The 15,102-nt window shown below is 44.9% G+C and overlaps 2 protein-coding genes across 4 annotated transcripts in view; one reads left to right on the forward strand and one right to left on the reverse strand.

The window, feature by feature from the left end:
• The window catches only part of myo1ea (myosin IEa), a 44,053-nt gene extending 32,904 nt beyond the window's left edge, over positions 1-11,149 (forward strand). The window contains exons 16-29 of one of the 2 annotated variants that reach the window (XM_062470829.1): positions 712-793; positions 1,213-1,319; positions 2,312-2,410; positions 2,986-3,130; positions 4,819-4,933; positions 5,039-5,208; positions 5,323-5,468; positions 6,539-6,685; positions 6,951-7,108; positions 7,281-7,370; positions 7,494-7,692; positions 8,056-8,091; positions 9,205-9,374; positions 9,479-11,149. In XM_062470829.1, the coding sequence (XP_062326813.1) occupies positions 712-793; positions 1,213-1,319; positions 2,312-2,410; positions 2,986-3,130; positions 4,819-4,933; positions 5,039-5,208; positions 5,323-5,468; positions 6,539-6,685; positions 6,951-7,108; positions 7,281-7,370; positions 7,494-7,692; positions 8,056-8,091; positions 9,205-9,374; positions 9,479-9,555 (1,741 nt within the window). In that variant the 3' untranslated portion in view covers positions 9,556-11,149. The remainder of the gene's footprint in view (positions 1-711; positions 794-1,212; positions 1,320-2,311; positions 2,411-2,985; positions 3,131-4,818; positions 4,934-5,038; positions 5,209-5,322; positions 5,469-6,538; positions 6,686-6,950; positions 7,109-7,280; positions 7,371-7,493; positions 7,693-8,055; positions 8,092-9,204; positions 9,375-9,478) is intronic. The other variant, XM_062470830.1, reaches the window with a different exon arrangement.
• A 278-nt stretch (positions 11,150-11,427) lies between these two features.
• Positions 11,428-14,303, reverse strand: ccnb2 (cyclin B2). 2 transcript variants are annotated; one of them, XM_062470834.1, is made up of 8 exons: positions 14,144-14,303; positions 13,776-13,886; positions 13,173-13,442; positions 12,899-13,057; positions 12,580-12,816; positions 12,256-12,396; positions 12,026-12,136; positions 11,428-11,933 (listed from the first exon to the last, which is right to left on the reverse strand). In XM_062470834.1, exons 1-8 carry the CDS (start codon positions 14,168-14,170, stop codon positions 11,823-11,825), a joined length of 1,167 nt encoding a protein of 388 aa, XP_062326818.1. In that variant the 5' UTR covers positions 14,171-14,303; the 3' UTR covers positions 11,428-11,822. The 2 variants fall into 2 exon arrangements, with proteins under 2 accessions (XP_062326818.1, XP_062326817.1); XM_062470833.1 differs by having other exon boundaries at positions 13,173-13,445.
• Between the last annotated feature and the right edge of the window lie 799 nt (positions 14,304-15,102).

Consider the following 15,102-nt stretch of genomic DNA (forward strand, 5'->3'; position numbering starts at 1 on the left):
CCCCACATCCACATGGCCTTCATTACCACATTTCTACACCAGATACATTACCATTCTGGGACAGATTTGTACTTTAGTATTAATATTTAATGTCCTATGTTTTAACATTGTGTTTAAACTAGTGACACATAAATAACAATCTGACCATCTTTACACGTGTTCATTTGTAATAATGATCTATCAAGTGCATGTCTGGCAGGACCACATGTTTCGAACTTTTCTTCTGTGTTGTTGACTTTGAAAGTTTCTGTCTAAACAGAGATGTCTGTAGCCCTTTAAGACCATCCTGAGAATCTGGAATGCTTGCAAATATGTGCTACATTTTGACCAGCACAGATTCATCATGGTTTACTGGACTTGTTGAAATCCTACACAGTGATTAAAAGGATTGGAATCTACAAAACCATACTGGCTGGTCTAAATTTCCAGTGTAATAAAAGAGAGCACCAAGTGAAAGTCACAGTTTTGCCTGAGAGCTGCTAAAAACCACAGTCATTCCCACTCCGGGTCTGTCCCGTCCAGCTCCACAACAATGTGAGCGGGGCCACTAGCGTCCAGCTCTGAGATTCCACACACCAAAGAGTTTGTTGCCGGGAAAGCCAAGTGGAAAAACAACCTTAGACATTCAGCTGTGGTCTTAAATTGCTACTTTATCTTGACACGGCCAGTCCTGTACGTGCTTTGTTCAGTGTTTACGTGTCTCTTCTGCAGAGGCTTCATCAGGGCCCTGTTTCCAGACAACCTCAACGCAGAGAAGAAGGGCCGTCCTACGACTGCAGGCAGTAAGATCAAGGTGCGTTGGGTCACCTGGGAGATTTGTTTGTGCGCCGTGCACGTGGGACATCTTTAGGGAAAACACGAGCACCTGCCATTGTCAGCCCCTCTCAGGTGCAGGGCGAGAGAGCCCGCGGATGAAAAGATCATTCGCCTCAGTGTTATTTTAGTCTGGTCTCTGTTGTTTTAGCCGTGGCAGTGCTAATCAAGGATGGGTTGCCAGGTTCTGCGTCTGACAGACATCAGTGTTCCCAGCTGAGATATTGCATATTAACAGCGCAGATAACAGACACTACTTCAGCATGCCGATATGTTAAAAAACGAAGAAAGATCCTTGTGTTGTCAGGTTAGGGTCAGGGGGGTGACACCTCGACCCTCATCCGTCACCTGCAACTTTCATCATCATCATCATCCTTCTTTTCTCCCTCCTCTCCTCAGAAACAAGCCAACGACCTGGTGAGCACTCTGATGAAGTGTACTCCTCATTACATTCGCTGCATCAAGCCCAACGAAACCAAGAAATCGAAAGACTGGGAGGACAGCCGGTGAGTCTCTCTCTCTCTGCTCCATAATGGGGAATCTGTCTCAGTGTGCAGACAAGTCTCTCTGCTCTGCATCATATGAAATATGAAAACCTTTATTGCCCCGAGGGGAATTTGTTTTGCACCAAGAGCTTGAAAACGGATACATTCAACACTACAGACAGGACAGTACTGTTAAAAAGCACAGCGAGACAATAAATGCAAGAATAAAATAATACAAAATACAACTGAAGGCATCACAGAAATAACTTAATAAATAACTTAAGAATGATATCCAGGTTTAGATTCTCTCTCGTGTCTCTATAAAACAGCAACTGTCTCCATACTGGAAATAGACATGTTTTGGAGGGTCAGTAAAAATAGCAGAAATAAATCTGACCCAGTATATGAAAGGAATGGACCTTTTCCACATGTGGCCTGAAAGTTGTTTTGTCCTGAGCGCTAAGAGAGGCTGACTGCACAGCCCCAGCTCAGTGTTGTGTCTGCTGGCTGTTACATTGTGTCATTTCCTCCCGTTAAAGCAGGGCCTCTAGAACGTGTGATGGAGGAAGTGTCTGAGACACACTCTCTCTTTGCCTCCCTCGGTTTTCCCTTCCTCTCTCCTCTCTTTTCTTGCCGGTTCCGGGCACTAGATGTACTGATGCTGGGTGCTGCTGTATTGTTCAGGGCCTAATGGTCTTCCTGTTGTGAGCAGAACTGATCTGGGCTCAGGTTGGCTGGGGTAATTAGTAGAGGAACTACTTCTCTCACAGGAAACCTGCCTGCATTAAGGGAGACCTAAGGCTTGTGTTAATTATTGTGTGCATACAATGACCCAGGATGTTCCTATGAGCACTGTCCCGGAGAACATGGATCTTCAACCACCCGTATAAATTGGACTTGGACTAGTTTCCCGATTCGCAAAAGACTGATTCAAAGAAAAGAACTCGCAAAAAGATTGACATTTGACGCAGGCGTGCACAAGCTAATTCACCTGATTCCCCTTTCCTTTTCAGGGCGAAGCACCAAGTGGAGTACCTGGGTCTGAAGGAGAACATTAGGGTGAGGCGTGCTGGATACGCCTACCGCAGAATCTTCAGGAAGTTCCTTAACAGGTATGAGTTGTCCTTTGGGAGGGGGCGAGGAGCAGGATGGGTGAACTGGTGTCGCCCAACTGTTACCATGACTCCTTTGTTGAGGAACAATGGCCCTGACTCGTTTAGCAGGCCTGCTGTTCCAGTCAGCAAGGCTGGGTGGGCGTGCGCCTCTCTCTTTTAGAGAGAAGACACGGTCAGCGCTGGGAGGCAATCAGGAAGTGCTCACTTTGCTCCCGTTGGCGTCTACCAAGCGGACGGGCTGAGCTGTGGGCCTTTTGATGAGAGCCACCGCTCAACACGCACGCTGGGCTCTTCCCACTCTCACTCCGAGCGACAATATCATTCACACACTACGTACATAGATATGGCTCTCTAAAAAGCATGGGTGAATTGAGAGTTTTGTTGAGCAAGACCTGTGGTGAGAGTATGAATGCAGCCCAGGCCTCCTCCAGTAGCCCGCCTCAGAGAAACAGGAATGTACATCCAGACCTGGCTCAGGTTCCCTTCCTTCTATGTTGCTGTATGCTGCCTTTCTTCCCCTCCTTGACTAGGCAGTCCCTCAGTCCTTGTCCGTATCTATACGCCCACCTCAGGTATGCCATCCTGACTAAGGAGTCCTGGCCAACATGGCGAGGAGACGAGAAGCAAGGGGTCCTCCACCTCCTCAAATCTGTCAACATGGACCAGGACCAGTACCAGCTTGGACGCACCAAAATCTTCATCAAAGCACCTGAGTCGGTAAGACCCCAGTGGCCAGCTGGTAGACACAATCCAGTACAGCTGCTTTCTTCAGGAGCAATGCTTCCAGCTTCCAGTGAGATCCTCTCTCTGCCTGCCGTGCCTCTCTCTCACAGAGACAGCGTTAGAGTGGCATGCTATCTTTCCGTGATGTTGTCGCCATGATTGTTGGCAAGCTGTCGTTCTGCTGGGCATATTCTGCGTTTTTTTTAGGCTGAACGCCATAAAATGCTATCGTGATCATGTCAGTATCTGTGATATGGGGGAGGGAGAGGGGGTGGAGGAGGGAGAGGGGAATGGGGAGGGGGTGAGCGCACGTCAGCTCTGTTGACTCAACAGCGCTCAGGAACTCGTACACAAGTGCGAAGCTGTGGTCCAGGGGCTGGTAGGACATTGGAAGGTGTTTGCTTTTTCCACCAAACTGCAGGGTCGTTTTTTCACGGCCTCTATGAAAGCTGTGTTTGTGACTTGCCTGTGAGCTCATTGGTTGACATTTCTGCGTACGTTCCCCGACACACAAGCATGTGAGCCAACACACACATACACACGTGTGCGCGCACACACACACACACCTGAGTCTTGAATCAAGCCTTGTGGCTGGACCTGAATGCCCTGAGTGATTCCAGGAAGTGTGATTGCGGCAGTGGACGGCATAGCCCTCCACCCACCCCCCCCCTCCTCACGTCCACGTGACTGTGGTGCGCTTATGAAACACGATCACCAGACAGACTCTGAGATTAGCCATCAGACTTCTACAAACAAAACCTCGACCGCTGATAAGGTGCTGACACACAGTAATTAGTTCACAACTGACATACATGTTTTTCTCGGCTTGTAATTACATAGCACAGCAGACTCCTGCCAGCTTGCTGTTAATCCACAGAGCTCACTCTCCCACAGCTGATGAAACACTGTTTTATATTGTCATTTCTGGCGCATTTCTGTAAAGAGGATTACATGGTGATGGTGAAAGTGATCGTGAAACAGTAGCTAACGGCAAACCGTATTGGATAATGAGCAAATTGGCCGAGTTTGTGTGGCCTGTTGTGCCAGGGGTGTGTCTGTGGTGCTCCTGTGTCGGGGACTTGTGAGTGGGCAGGATGTTTAGTCTGCTTGAGGGCAGGCAGAGATGTCTGCGAGTCTAGAGACCCACTAGGAAATGACAAGGAGATGGGAGAAGAGAGAGGTCATTCAGACGAGCCAGGGTGACTTGGCACAGGGCACGCGCCCATCCATGGCACTGCCTTCACATGCATTTGGCTGTCATGTCAAAAATACCAATGAAAATCATAATTTGTATCTCTGTGCTTTTGACAGTGCGTCATGCCATTGAACAATGTTTGTGTATTCAGGCATATACAGGCATGTAGAGTATGTCTGTTCGACCATCCCTGCCCATGGATCTGGGTGTGTCTGAACACTCAGGTATGCCTAGTATGTTGATGTCCCACAGGTTGGTCAGGTATGGTTGAATGACTCACCATGTGCCTGTTTCTCTCTGTCTCTGTCTCTCTCTCTGTCTCTGTCTGTCTGTCTCTCTCTCTCTCTCTCTCTCTCTCTCTCTCTCTCTCTCTCTCTCTCTCTCTCTCTCTCTCTCTCTCTCTCTCTCTCTCTCTCTGTGTGTCTGTCTCTCTCTCTCTCTCTCTCTCTCTCTCTGTGTCTGTCTGTCTTTCCCTCTGACTCTCTAGCTCTTCCTACTGGAGGAGACAAGGGACCGCAAGTTTGACGGCCATGCTAGGGCTATCCAGAAAGCCTGGCGCAAGTATGTGGCCCGCAAACAGTATGTCCAGATGAGAGAAGAAGGTGAGTGTTACTCTCCATCTAAATTTCACTGACCTCTGATAAGTTCTGGGTTGACCCCTGATGACCTTTGCAACTTCTAACTAACGCCCCGTTCTGCATCCCCAGCCTCGGATTTGCTAATGAACAAGAAGGAGAGGCGGAGACACAGCCTGAACAGGAACTTTGTGGGGGACTACATAGGCATGGATGACAGGCCAGAGCTGCGACAGTTCCTGGCCAAGAGGGAGAAAATTGACTTTGCTGACAAAGTGACCAAATTTGACCGTCGTTTCAAGGTTAGAATGTCAGTTCTATCTACTTTGACTTGTTTTTAATGGAAAACACTGTTCGGAAGAGAGACAGCTAAATATAACAATGCCATTTATTTTCTGTAAATTCATCTCATTCAGGGTATCAAGAGGGACTTGATCCTGACCCCCAAGTATGTTCACCTGATTGGACGAGAGAAGGTTAAACAGGGTCCAGAGAAGGGTCAGGTGACTGAGGTGCTAAAGAGGCGGATTGAAGTGGAGAAGATCCTGGCTGTCTCTCTGAGGTGACGCCCCAGCTTGACATGACTTCCCTTACACATACATGCGTGCACACACACACACAAACAAACACGCGCACACACACATAGGCCGAGGGCCTTACTGGGTCACTGGGCTGGTTAAAGTGTAACTTTATTACCCACCGACCAAACTGATATAGCATCACAGTGTACACAGAGACTCCCTGGTTTTGACTGACTGGCTTGTTGGGGAGTACAATATAACAACACAGCTCTGTTTCATTAGAACCACTGACGAAAGCCAAACAGGACACTTGATTGAAAAGTACAAAGTATATAAACCATGCAGTATCAGGCTGAATCCCCCCCCCCCCCCCCCCCCCACGCACAAGAGACAGATGAGGCAGAGACAGGCCCACCATGGTAAACTACCGCCATCTGCAGATATGCGAGAAGCTACTTCAAAGGCCATAGTCTGGATTTTTTATCACACACGTCCCCATGTTCCTTTAAAAGTCACACATGGGGTATTACAGACATATGGAACAGATTCCAACCTCCACGACTTGTGTAGTATGTCAGCTCCTTTGTGTCTGAAGGCTGTATGAAAATACATTCACTTCTCCACTGGGCCAAGTACACTGAAATTGTTACAACCCACAATAAGCTAATGAAGGTGTTTAGTACTGTTAACAGTAGTCCTTACATTTTATTTGGGAGGTAAGCTTGTTGTTCTGGACAGGGTGTTTGCTTAAATGTATCGCGTGAGTTGCAGACCGGGCTTTGCAGTGGGTGGGGACATTGTAGAGGGCTTTTGTGGAGGTACGGGCATTTAGCGTTCAAGTCAGTGTGAGTGGGGGGTTGTGGGTAATATGAGCCAGGTGGTTCTGAGAGGGAAAGCAGGCATTGTAAAAAGCTAGTTTGAGGGGAACTCAGTTCATTGAGGGGGGGAACAGTGCTTGACTGTGTGTGTCACAGCCACAGGCATTCCTCTCCCCGTAGATACCTGCTGCTTTGTGTGCCTCTCTGGCCGTGTGCAGATGAAAGGCCGGAGGAGGTGGTCCGAGCCACCCGAGTGTAGCTTCCCTGACCCCGAGCCTGTCGCTCTCCCACAGCACCATGCAGGACGACCTCCTGGTCCTCCACGAGCAGGAGTACGACAGCCTGCTGGAATGCACTTTCAAGACGGAGTTCATCAGCCTGCTGGCCCGCAGGTTCGAGGAGAGGACCCAGAGGAAACTCCCTCTCAAGTTTGGCACCACGTACGTAGACACATTCTTTGGAAGTGTGGGTGGAGGTTGACATGGGATGATCCACATAAAACGCCTCGTCCCTTTGTGTGCTAAATATTGTGTATCTGGGATGCAGATAATGGGCACAGTGTCGACAGAGCCAATGACGTAGTAAAAAACCTCTTTAGAGGAACACCGTTTTTTACAAGCACAGTAAGCCTGACGAAGATGACCAGCCTTCAGTTTACAGTGATGGGAGAGATCAGTGAGTTGGTCTGTGTTGTGTGTCTCTCAGGCTGGATCTCAAGTTGAAGAAGGAGAGCTGGGGCTTCCTGAGTGGGGGGGGCTCCCGGCAGGTCCAGTTCATCCAGGGCCAGGGAGACGTTGCTGTGTTAAAACCTTCCAGTAAGACCCTGCAGGTCAGCATCGGCCCTGGCTTGCCCAAGAACACACGTGAGTGCGGCAGACTTTGGGACCATGGAGAGAACTGGGTGGAGTGTACCATTGCAACTCCACTAGTACAATGAATGAAGCTTTCCAGCTTCTCAGGCTGTATGGACGGCTTCAGGTCATTGTTTTCATCAAGCAATCCATATGTGTGTCTGACTGAGGGTTCTGTTTGCAGGGCCCACCAAAAAAGGCTTTAGTCAGGGTCGCTCTAACGGGTCCAGAACCCATCAGACCATTCCCTCCAGAGCTGCACCAGGACCTCCAGGTACAACTCCAGCATTCCCAACTGTTCCCAGTATTACCATGGCCTCTGTATTACAATGTGGCCCAGTCAGAACTAGTGATGGACGGGCTTGTTCAGCTCTTGTCTCCATGCTTCCTCCATCAGTTGCCCATCAGAACGGCGGCCCGAAGAACACTAACCACACTGCCAATCAGAGGAATTCCACACAACACTCCAATCAGAAGCCTCCGTCGTCGGTCGACGGGGCTCGCCCCTTCCTGCCTAGCAACCTCAAGCAGCGAGGCAGCAGCCGGCCCCAGCCCAACTTGGACTGTCTGAAGGTTCCTGACCAGGGAGTTGCAGGGTGAGCGCTCCAGCCCTCACACCCCCGCAACACACAGGGGTTCATACAGCGATATCACACATGGATAGTTACTGTACCCAAGACTGGAAATGGGTTTAAACCTTAATCCATCACTGCAGAATGTCATTGTTTTGAAAGATTTTTTTATTGACATTGATATTCGTCTGTCCTAGTGTGATCATTATAAACAATGGTTATCAATAGTTTGGTATCAGGGGAATTGCTGAATGGTGTGTATAAGTTTGTGTCTTTTCTGGAATTGATGGAAAATGGCTAGTATGTTAATAAAGAAGGTTTGCGCGCGCGCACACACACACACACACACACAGTGTCTTGCTGTAACATGGCTGTATTTCTTTATAGTAACGGAGGCGCTCGGACAGCTTCAAATGGAGGAATGTGAGTCTGAGTGTTACTGGTGTGTTGGGTGATGGTGGTGGTTCGGATCTTCATGAGACACAGCTCACTGGCATGAGATGTACTGTATCTTGCTTCATTTCTTCTGTAGTCAGACACCACTGTCTCTCTCTTGTAGTTTTCTCTTTAACAGCCAATGTTGGAATCAGAAGAGGGTAAACCTATTCTCTGATTGGAGGATGCTGCTGTCTGTCATAAGCTTATGAGGCGCTTGAGAAAAGTTAGAGCCCAGTAAAATGCCACCTGTCACTGCATGAAAAGGTTTTAGGATGTCATCATTGAACCTCAAGTCACGTGGAAAATAAAGATTGGTCTTCACTAAGAATTTGATTTTAAATTACTGGGCTCAGAACTTTTACACTCCAAATGTTGGTATGGTCTTAGTTGACATAGACAACATAATATATGTCACTGGCGATATCATTGAAGAAACCCCCTCTGGTGTTGACACTTCCTCTGTTTGGAGAATGTGTATTTATTTCTGTACTTTATGAAGGAGACTTTTTCAGCTTCATCCCCAGTCTTTTGTAGTTAATGAACATGCATCAATGCATTCGGAATGACTTGTGTTTTGATTACCTCTAAACACCATTCCAATGTAGAGGCACCTTCTTTTATAATTAGCTATTGCTTGCCATCTAGTGGTTGGACTGTGAACAACATATTCTGAAGCATCAGTCGAGCAATTTAGACTGAAACGTTTAGAGCAAATATGTATAGAATAATAACCACACAAGCTCATCCAGTGTGTTTATTCCTTATACAGCTCACCTCTAACTTCACAGTCTAGGAAACCTCAGCATCACAAGACGCTTTTTTAACAGCTAACGTGTACTGTCATATAGGGTCAAGCTGGACAGCTTTAAACTGCTGAAGCTACATGTTAACCGTCCTGGCATGTCTCTCCCTCTCTCTCTCTCTCTCTCTCTCTCTCCCCCTCTCTCTCTCTCCCCTCTCTCTCTCTCTCTCTCTCTCTCTCTCTCTCCCCCTCTCTCTCTCTCTCTCTCTCTCCCCCCCTCTCTCTCTCTCTCTCTCTCTCTCTCTCTCTCTCTCTCTCTCTCTCTCTCTCTCTCTCTCTCTCTCTCTCTCTCTCAGTGCCCATAGACAGACAGTCAGCAGGCCGCCTCCAGGAGGGGGAAGACCCAAGCCCGCCCCCAAACCCAAGCCCCAAGTTCCACAGTGTAAAGCATTATATGCCTACGACGCCCAAGACACTGATGAGCTCAGCTTTAATGCGGAAGATGTTATTGACATCATTAAAGAAGGTAAAGGAGTCCCAGGATGTGTAACTATACCTCAGATGCACCAAAACCATACAAGCAATCCTGGCTAGCAAAACTGATGTTGATTATTGTATTGTTTTGACTAGATGTTTCTGGATGGTGGACAGGAAGACTGCGGGGAAAGCAAGGTTTGTTCCCCAACAACTACGTCAGCAAGATTTAACATCTGTCTGGTGAAGACCCTGACAAACGGCAGTAGGAGACCTATCCACTGACACTTCAGGGAGGAGATGGCGTTACCAAACAAAGAGAAACAGGATTATGAACAGAAGAAGAGGCAAAACTGCTATATTTTCTCCTCTCCAGCTTGGGGGAGTGCAGCTGAATGTAGCTAAGACTCAGACAGTAAAGAGAAATGTCAGGCTTGCAATGAAGCTTACTTTTTCAATGAGGATATTAGGACAAGACTGTTTTTCTCCAGGGGTATAATACTATATAGTCCCTGTGAGCACTGAACAAAACTATTTATTGTATTTATAGCTTTCTGTATTCTCCCTCTTGTCCCTTCTTCGCCTGGCTAAGGTTTTAAGGTGAGCTTTTTGATGCATTTGTAAATCTGTTGGACCAGGTTGCAATTTCTATTTGAATATCTGTCGTTTTTGAAATGAAAGTATCTTTTTCTCATTTTCTTACACAAATCAAGGGTGGTTGCCAAGTCACTGTCTTTTAAATCAATTAAAACAATTATGTCATGTTTAAATATTTTTCAGTGGGGATTGGTGCTGCTAAAGAATTATATAGTATTGACCTTGAATATATATTTTGACTAAACAAAAACATAACTTGGAGATTTTAGAGTTTATAGAACTGTGGTTTTGGACATTTGCCAAAGAAATGAATTAGAAGAACTATATTGTTTCTTTGTATCCAAGTATACAAAATGATCCAGAATTGTAAGTTTGACATTCAGAAAAAAGCTGAACATTCTGACTTTAAAGTCTCTAAAGTTTTCTCCCTCAAATCTAATTTGTTTCAGAAAAGCATCTGAAATCCCAGAAAAACTATCACCACGTACTGTACTCTGAGTGTATTGTCTGTGGTTTTGAAGCACTTTATCAGTACAGGTACTACCTTGGACAAACCCTGCCACAGCCAGTAATCCACAGAACTTCATAAAGGATAGGTTGCCAAACTAGTGATGGACCTACACTAGTTATTGAAGACAATAATTTGTTTACATAGAATGTATTATGTTAAAGGCTTTTAGTTGTAGTTTGTATGTATGTATATGTAAAGTATCTTTTCAGATTTAGGAATTTGTCTATGCTGTTTTCTACATTTTCAAATCTTTTCAGTGTATTTTCTCCCCATATTTTATGTGGTTTACATTTTCTTCTCTGATTTTGACATTTTGGGTGTTCTCAATACATTTAATTCCAATTTATTTTTATTTTTAAAGTACACAATATGGGTCATTTGTCACTATGGTGAGTGGAATCATTGGAGTATCTCAAGCTCTGATTTAAAGCCAATACATTTTTCATGGCACTATGAAAGATTGAGCTTTTTCTCCCTGGTGTCAACATTTTGCACAGCACAGCTTCTGCATTACTCACACATTCCTTCGCTTGCCCCTAATCTAAGAGTTTTGTATCAGATGCACATTGTTTAACCTAATGTTGAGATCTGCTGGGGCTTCGGTCCAATCTAATGAACTTGCAGTGCATCGTCATAGATTGTTTGGTCTTGAATAATTAAGACATCCTTGTGCAATATCAAAAATGGAAATGGTCTTTTAATAAAATATGTACTTTGTATTTGATTATCAAGCATAATTCTATTTCCTTAGTATTCAAATGTTTGATAGGGAAATATGCTTCACAAACATTAAATCACTTGTTATACATTTTATCTCCAGGCACAACCAACCACTGCTTTGAGAACAGGTGTAAACAATTGACCATACAACTAAATCATTGGGAAGTGGCTATATGAAGATGGCTGGCCCATTGGTTTTTCCCCCATGTGCCATTTTGAATGACAGGTTTGTCCATTTTGGTACCTGAACTTGGTCGTATGCCTTTAATAAAAAAGCTGAAGCACAGGATGTTTATTTAGACCTTGGAACATCATGACATGTTACATTGTGACACTTAAGTAAATACACCCCACACACAACTTCCTGCAGGCAAATATTGTATATAGTGAAGAGAACCATGTTCAAGCCATAGTGATAAAAACCTCAACACTTGGCATCTTTGGACTAGTGTTTGACACTAAAGTACCAGCACAAACAATTTAAATATATACATGGTGATTATAAAAACAAGATTTAACAGTAGGCATCAAGTTTAAAATTATTAAAAGACTTTTATTTGTACAAATGAGAAACACACCAAAAAGCAGCAGGCTGGCAGACCTCCCTTCAGTTATTGGAATCCATAAAATAAAAATTAAAGTGCAATTGAAGTCACGTCACAATGTAAAACATCAAGGATTGTTGATCAGAGCTGCAGCCATATTCTTGACAATGGAAGACTTGAGTTGTGGAATGAGACTAATCCTCATGAGCCTGCTGCTGGAGTACTTGTTTTTCACAGCCTAAAACACCGCAAAAATGTGTTTATTAAAAAAAGGTTTCGTGATTAGACTCCTTATTTTCCTCATTAAGCTCAACAGTACTGCGGAGTTACCTGGAGTTTGACCTTTTCTTCATTGACAGACATCAGGTTCTTGGAGATGTGCTGCATGATTGGCTGGAGGTGTCCCTCATCATAGGTCGAGTAGTGGTGCTGTGTTGAAGACTAAGAAAAAAAAAACACTGAGTCATAACACAAAACCATTTCCCAGTGCATATATCCATCTTGTAAAGCAACTAAAACAAGAAAAAGCTTGGTCCATTGATTTTCAGCAAACATCTCACCCATTTCATCCCATCCAGCAGTAGCTGGGAAAGGCAGAGAGAAGCAGCTGCTATCTCAGATGGGTGGTAGTGCACCATGTCATAGTCCAGAAGAGTTAGCTCCATTAGGTACTTGGCCAGCGTATGCTTCTCAGCATCAGCCTGATAAACACAAGGCTTGCAAATCACAGCGCAAGAGTGACACGTTCCAGGTAGTGGTGCAACAGATCACAAAACAAAAAACCATGCAGGCCAGTGGGGCCCAGGGTTGAAGACGACTGCATTACACCACAACTTCCAGGAATTAGTCATTACTTTCTGGCGAGGGTCATGTTAAACACTTACATTTCCAGCCTTTGATGCCCTCCTGAGAAAGTGGAGGGGAAGAGGTCGCCCAAGCTCAAATTTGAGGCACCTCAGAATCATCTCCTCCATTTCCAGAATCTGGACCTTGGTGAATGCGTTGTCTGTGATGTATGCAAAGTCTCCCACCTCCGGGCTGTACATCTCCTCGTACTTGGAGGCCACCAACATTGCAGTCACACCGACCAGCTGGAGCTTCTTACGTGACACTGGCTGAATCTTATGTGGAAAGATAATGTGGTTTTACACAAAAGGCTAGAATGACAAGTCTTTGAAGTAACCCGCCCACTCTGCCCTTTACCTGTAGGAAGCGATCCAGGATGGCAACTGTGAGATACAAAGTCTCTTGCAGCAGCTGGAACCTGGAATGAACCTGAATCAACCAGTCGATGAGGAGCGCACGCATGCGCTCATTTATCTCATAGCCCTGCATGTATTTAGGTTTAACTGACTGCTGAACCTGTTGAGAAAGTACACAAAAGCTGAACCCTCTTCACACAATGCCGACTCAAGTGCCACAGTGCATGTAACGACCCATTCTTTCAAAGACAAACTGCGGCGAGATAAACAATTACCTCAAGGGTTCGAAGATAACCATAGATATCCTTTACATATTCAGAGCACAGCTGGGGCATGTCAGAATCACCCTTGTCAATGTCCTCTACAGTGAGGAGAACTTCTGAGAAAGCCTGGCACAATTCCTCTTTCATAGACACATCAGCAGATTCCTCAGGGATAGTAAGACAGGGAACTGGTGCAACTTGATGAACTTGGCCACATTTAGGTCTAACAGCTGCTGGCTCTGCTTTATGGTTAATAGGTTTTGTTGTGGGTTTGGCAGAGGCCTTCTGAAACAAAGAATTAAAAAATGTTTGAGCAAGCATTGGCTGCAGTTGTGCAATAATGCACATCTTAATGATGAACTAGACTCCTCAACCCAGACACTACTGACATTCCCCTCCCCTGACATGCTTTCAACCCAACATCTTTGCTCTACACAATTTTAGCAAATATGTCCTGTCTGGCGCCATTTGTACACGTTTCCACACGTGCACTAATGTAGGTCTGTAGTTTTAAGTAGCCCTGTTGTTCCATGTAGAACCTTTGTCCTTGAAAAAGTTGTTTCGTCTCATCGTGTCTATGATTGAAGCCAGTCTTGTCTAAAATAGCTTAATTACCTTGGCTTGCACCACTTTGTTGGGAACATTAGAAATTTCTCCTAGCGCAGGTCTCCTAAAACCACCGACAATGGCTTTTCCCATTGGTGCTGGATTTTCCAAGTTCCTGAGCTGTTGGGAAAACAACATTGAGAACTGCGAACAAAATGCACTGTAGATGTCCATTTCCATGCATATATTAGGCAAAGAACAAAAAGGAAGCTAGTTTGCTAATGATCTAACGAGACTAACTAACGTTAGCCAGCTGAAGACACGCTAGCTTAGCACATTACCTAGAGCCAACAACGTGAAACTTGCTTTTGCAAAGCATCTCTACAGTACACCAAAATAGCTGATGCAGTCAAATAGCGCACACTTTGCAAACTCACCGTAGCACGAACTTCCATGGCTGACATCGTCAATTTTTGTATAAAAGGCGTTTAAAAACCCAACAGGATGGCACCACAATCACTTAACACTAGGTCAAGCTAAAAACACAGATGTTAGCTAGGGGATCTCGCCCATTCAAATACCGCTCCGCTGCGTTTCATTGGATACGGCGTCGTAGAATGCAGCCATTTCATTGGTTGCAAAGAGGTCAAGGGTGGATTTTGCAATGGGGACGGATGTACCCATTCTGATCCTCCTAACGATAGCAATACACATACATGTGTCGTCGTAGAAAAACATTTTGAATACAAAAAGAGACATGCATGCATTTATTTATTATTGAATAACTAGTTTCAGCAACTTGTAATTCATCACTGTCATCGCACTTGATTTACAAAGATTTTACTCAGCAATTTAACGGTTATCTAGTTACAGTAGCTACGCAAGTATAGTATGTAGCCTACGCAAGCTAGTATGCAACGCCGTTTGATTCCAAATTAAATAAATCAATAAATAGGTAAATACATATGGATATGAAATAAGCCCTGAAAAAAAGATGGCAATAAATATATAAATATAGCATCATATAAATATAAAGCTGAATCCATTTGCCTAAAAATAATAAACGTATTTATTTCAAAATTAAGTTTTTCAAAATACATGTATTTATTTCATGGCTTTTATTTCCTAATGCCACATGTATTTCTGTGCTGTATTTATTTCCAATCCTACATGCAAATGAGAGGGGCGTGGTTATCCTCAGACCAAAGCAGATGCATGAGGTCATAGGCAGACCTTGTGGGGTAGGCTACCTGGAGAAAAACAAGCTGAAGTGCAGATGTTGATATTAGTGGTGTCAGAGATAGCATGCTGGCCTTAGAGCTGTTCTAATTGATCAGCATGGCTTGTCAGGGGACATCATTTTGGCACACACTGAAGATTTTGTAGAGTTACTTGG

The sequence above is a fragment of the Osmerus eperlanus genome, chromosome 10 (assembly GCF_963692335.1).
Source record: "Osmerus eperlanus chromosome 10, fOsmEpe2.1, whole genome shotgun sequence".
Lineage (NCBI taxonomy): Eukaryota > Metazoa > Chordata > Actinopteri > Osmeriformes > Osmeridae > Osmerus > Osmerus eperlanus.

Bases quoted from the DNA above. Each gene is read 5' to 3' on its own strand.
- ccnb2 (XM_062470833.1), bottom strand. From the start codon at position 14,170: ATGTCAGCCATGGAAGTTCGTGCTACG. The intron at 13,058-13,172 runs GTAATTGTTTAT...CTTTCTCAACAG, and splicing joins GTTATCTTCGAACCCTTGAG to GTTCAGCAGTCAGTTAAACC. The intron at 11,934-12,025 runs GTAACTCCGCAG...GCGGTGTTTTAG, and splicing joins AAGAAAAGGTCAAACTCCAG to GCTGTGAAAAACAAGTACTC.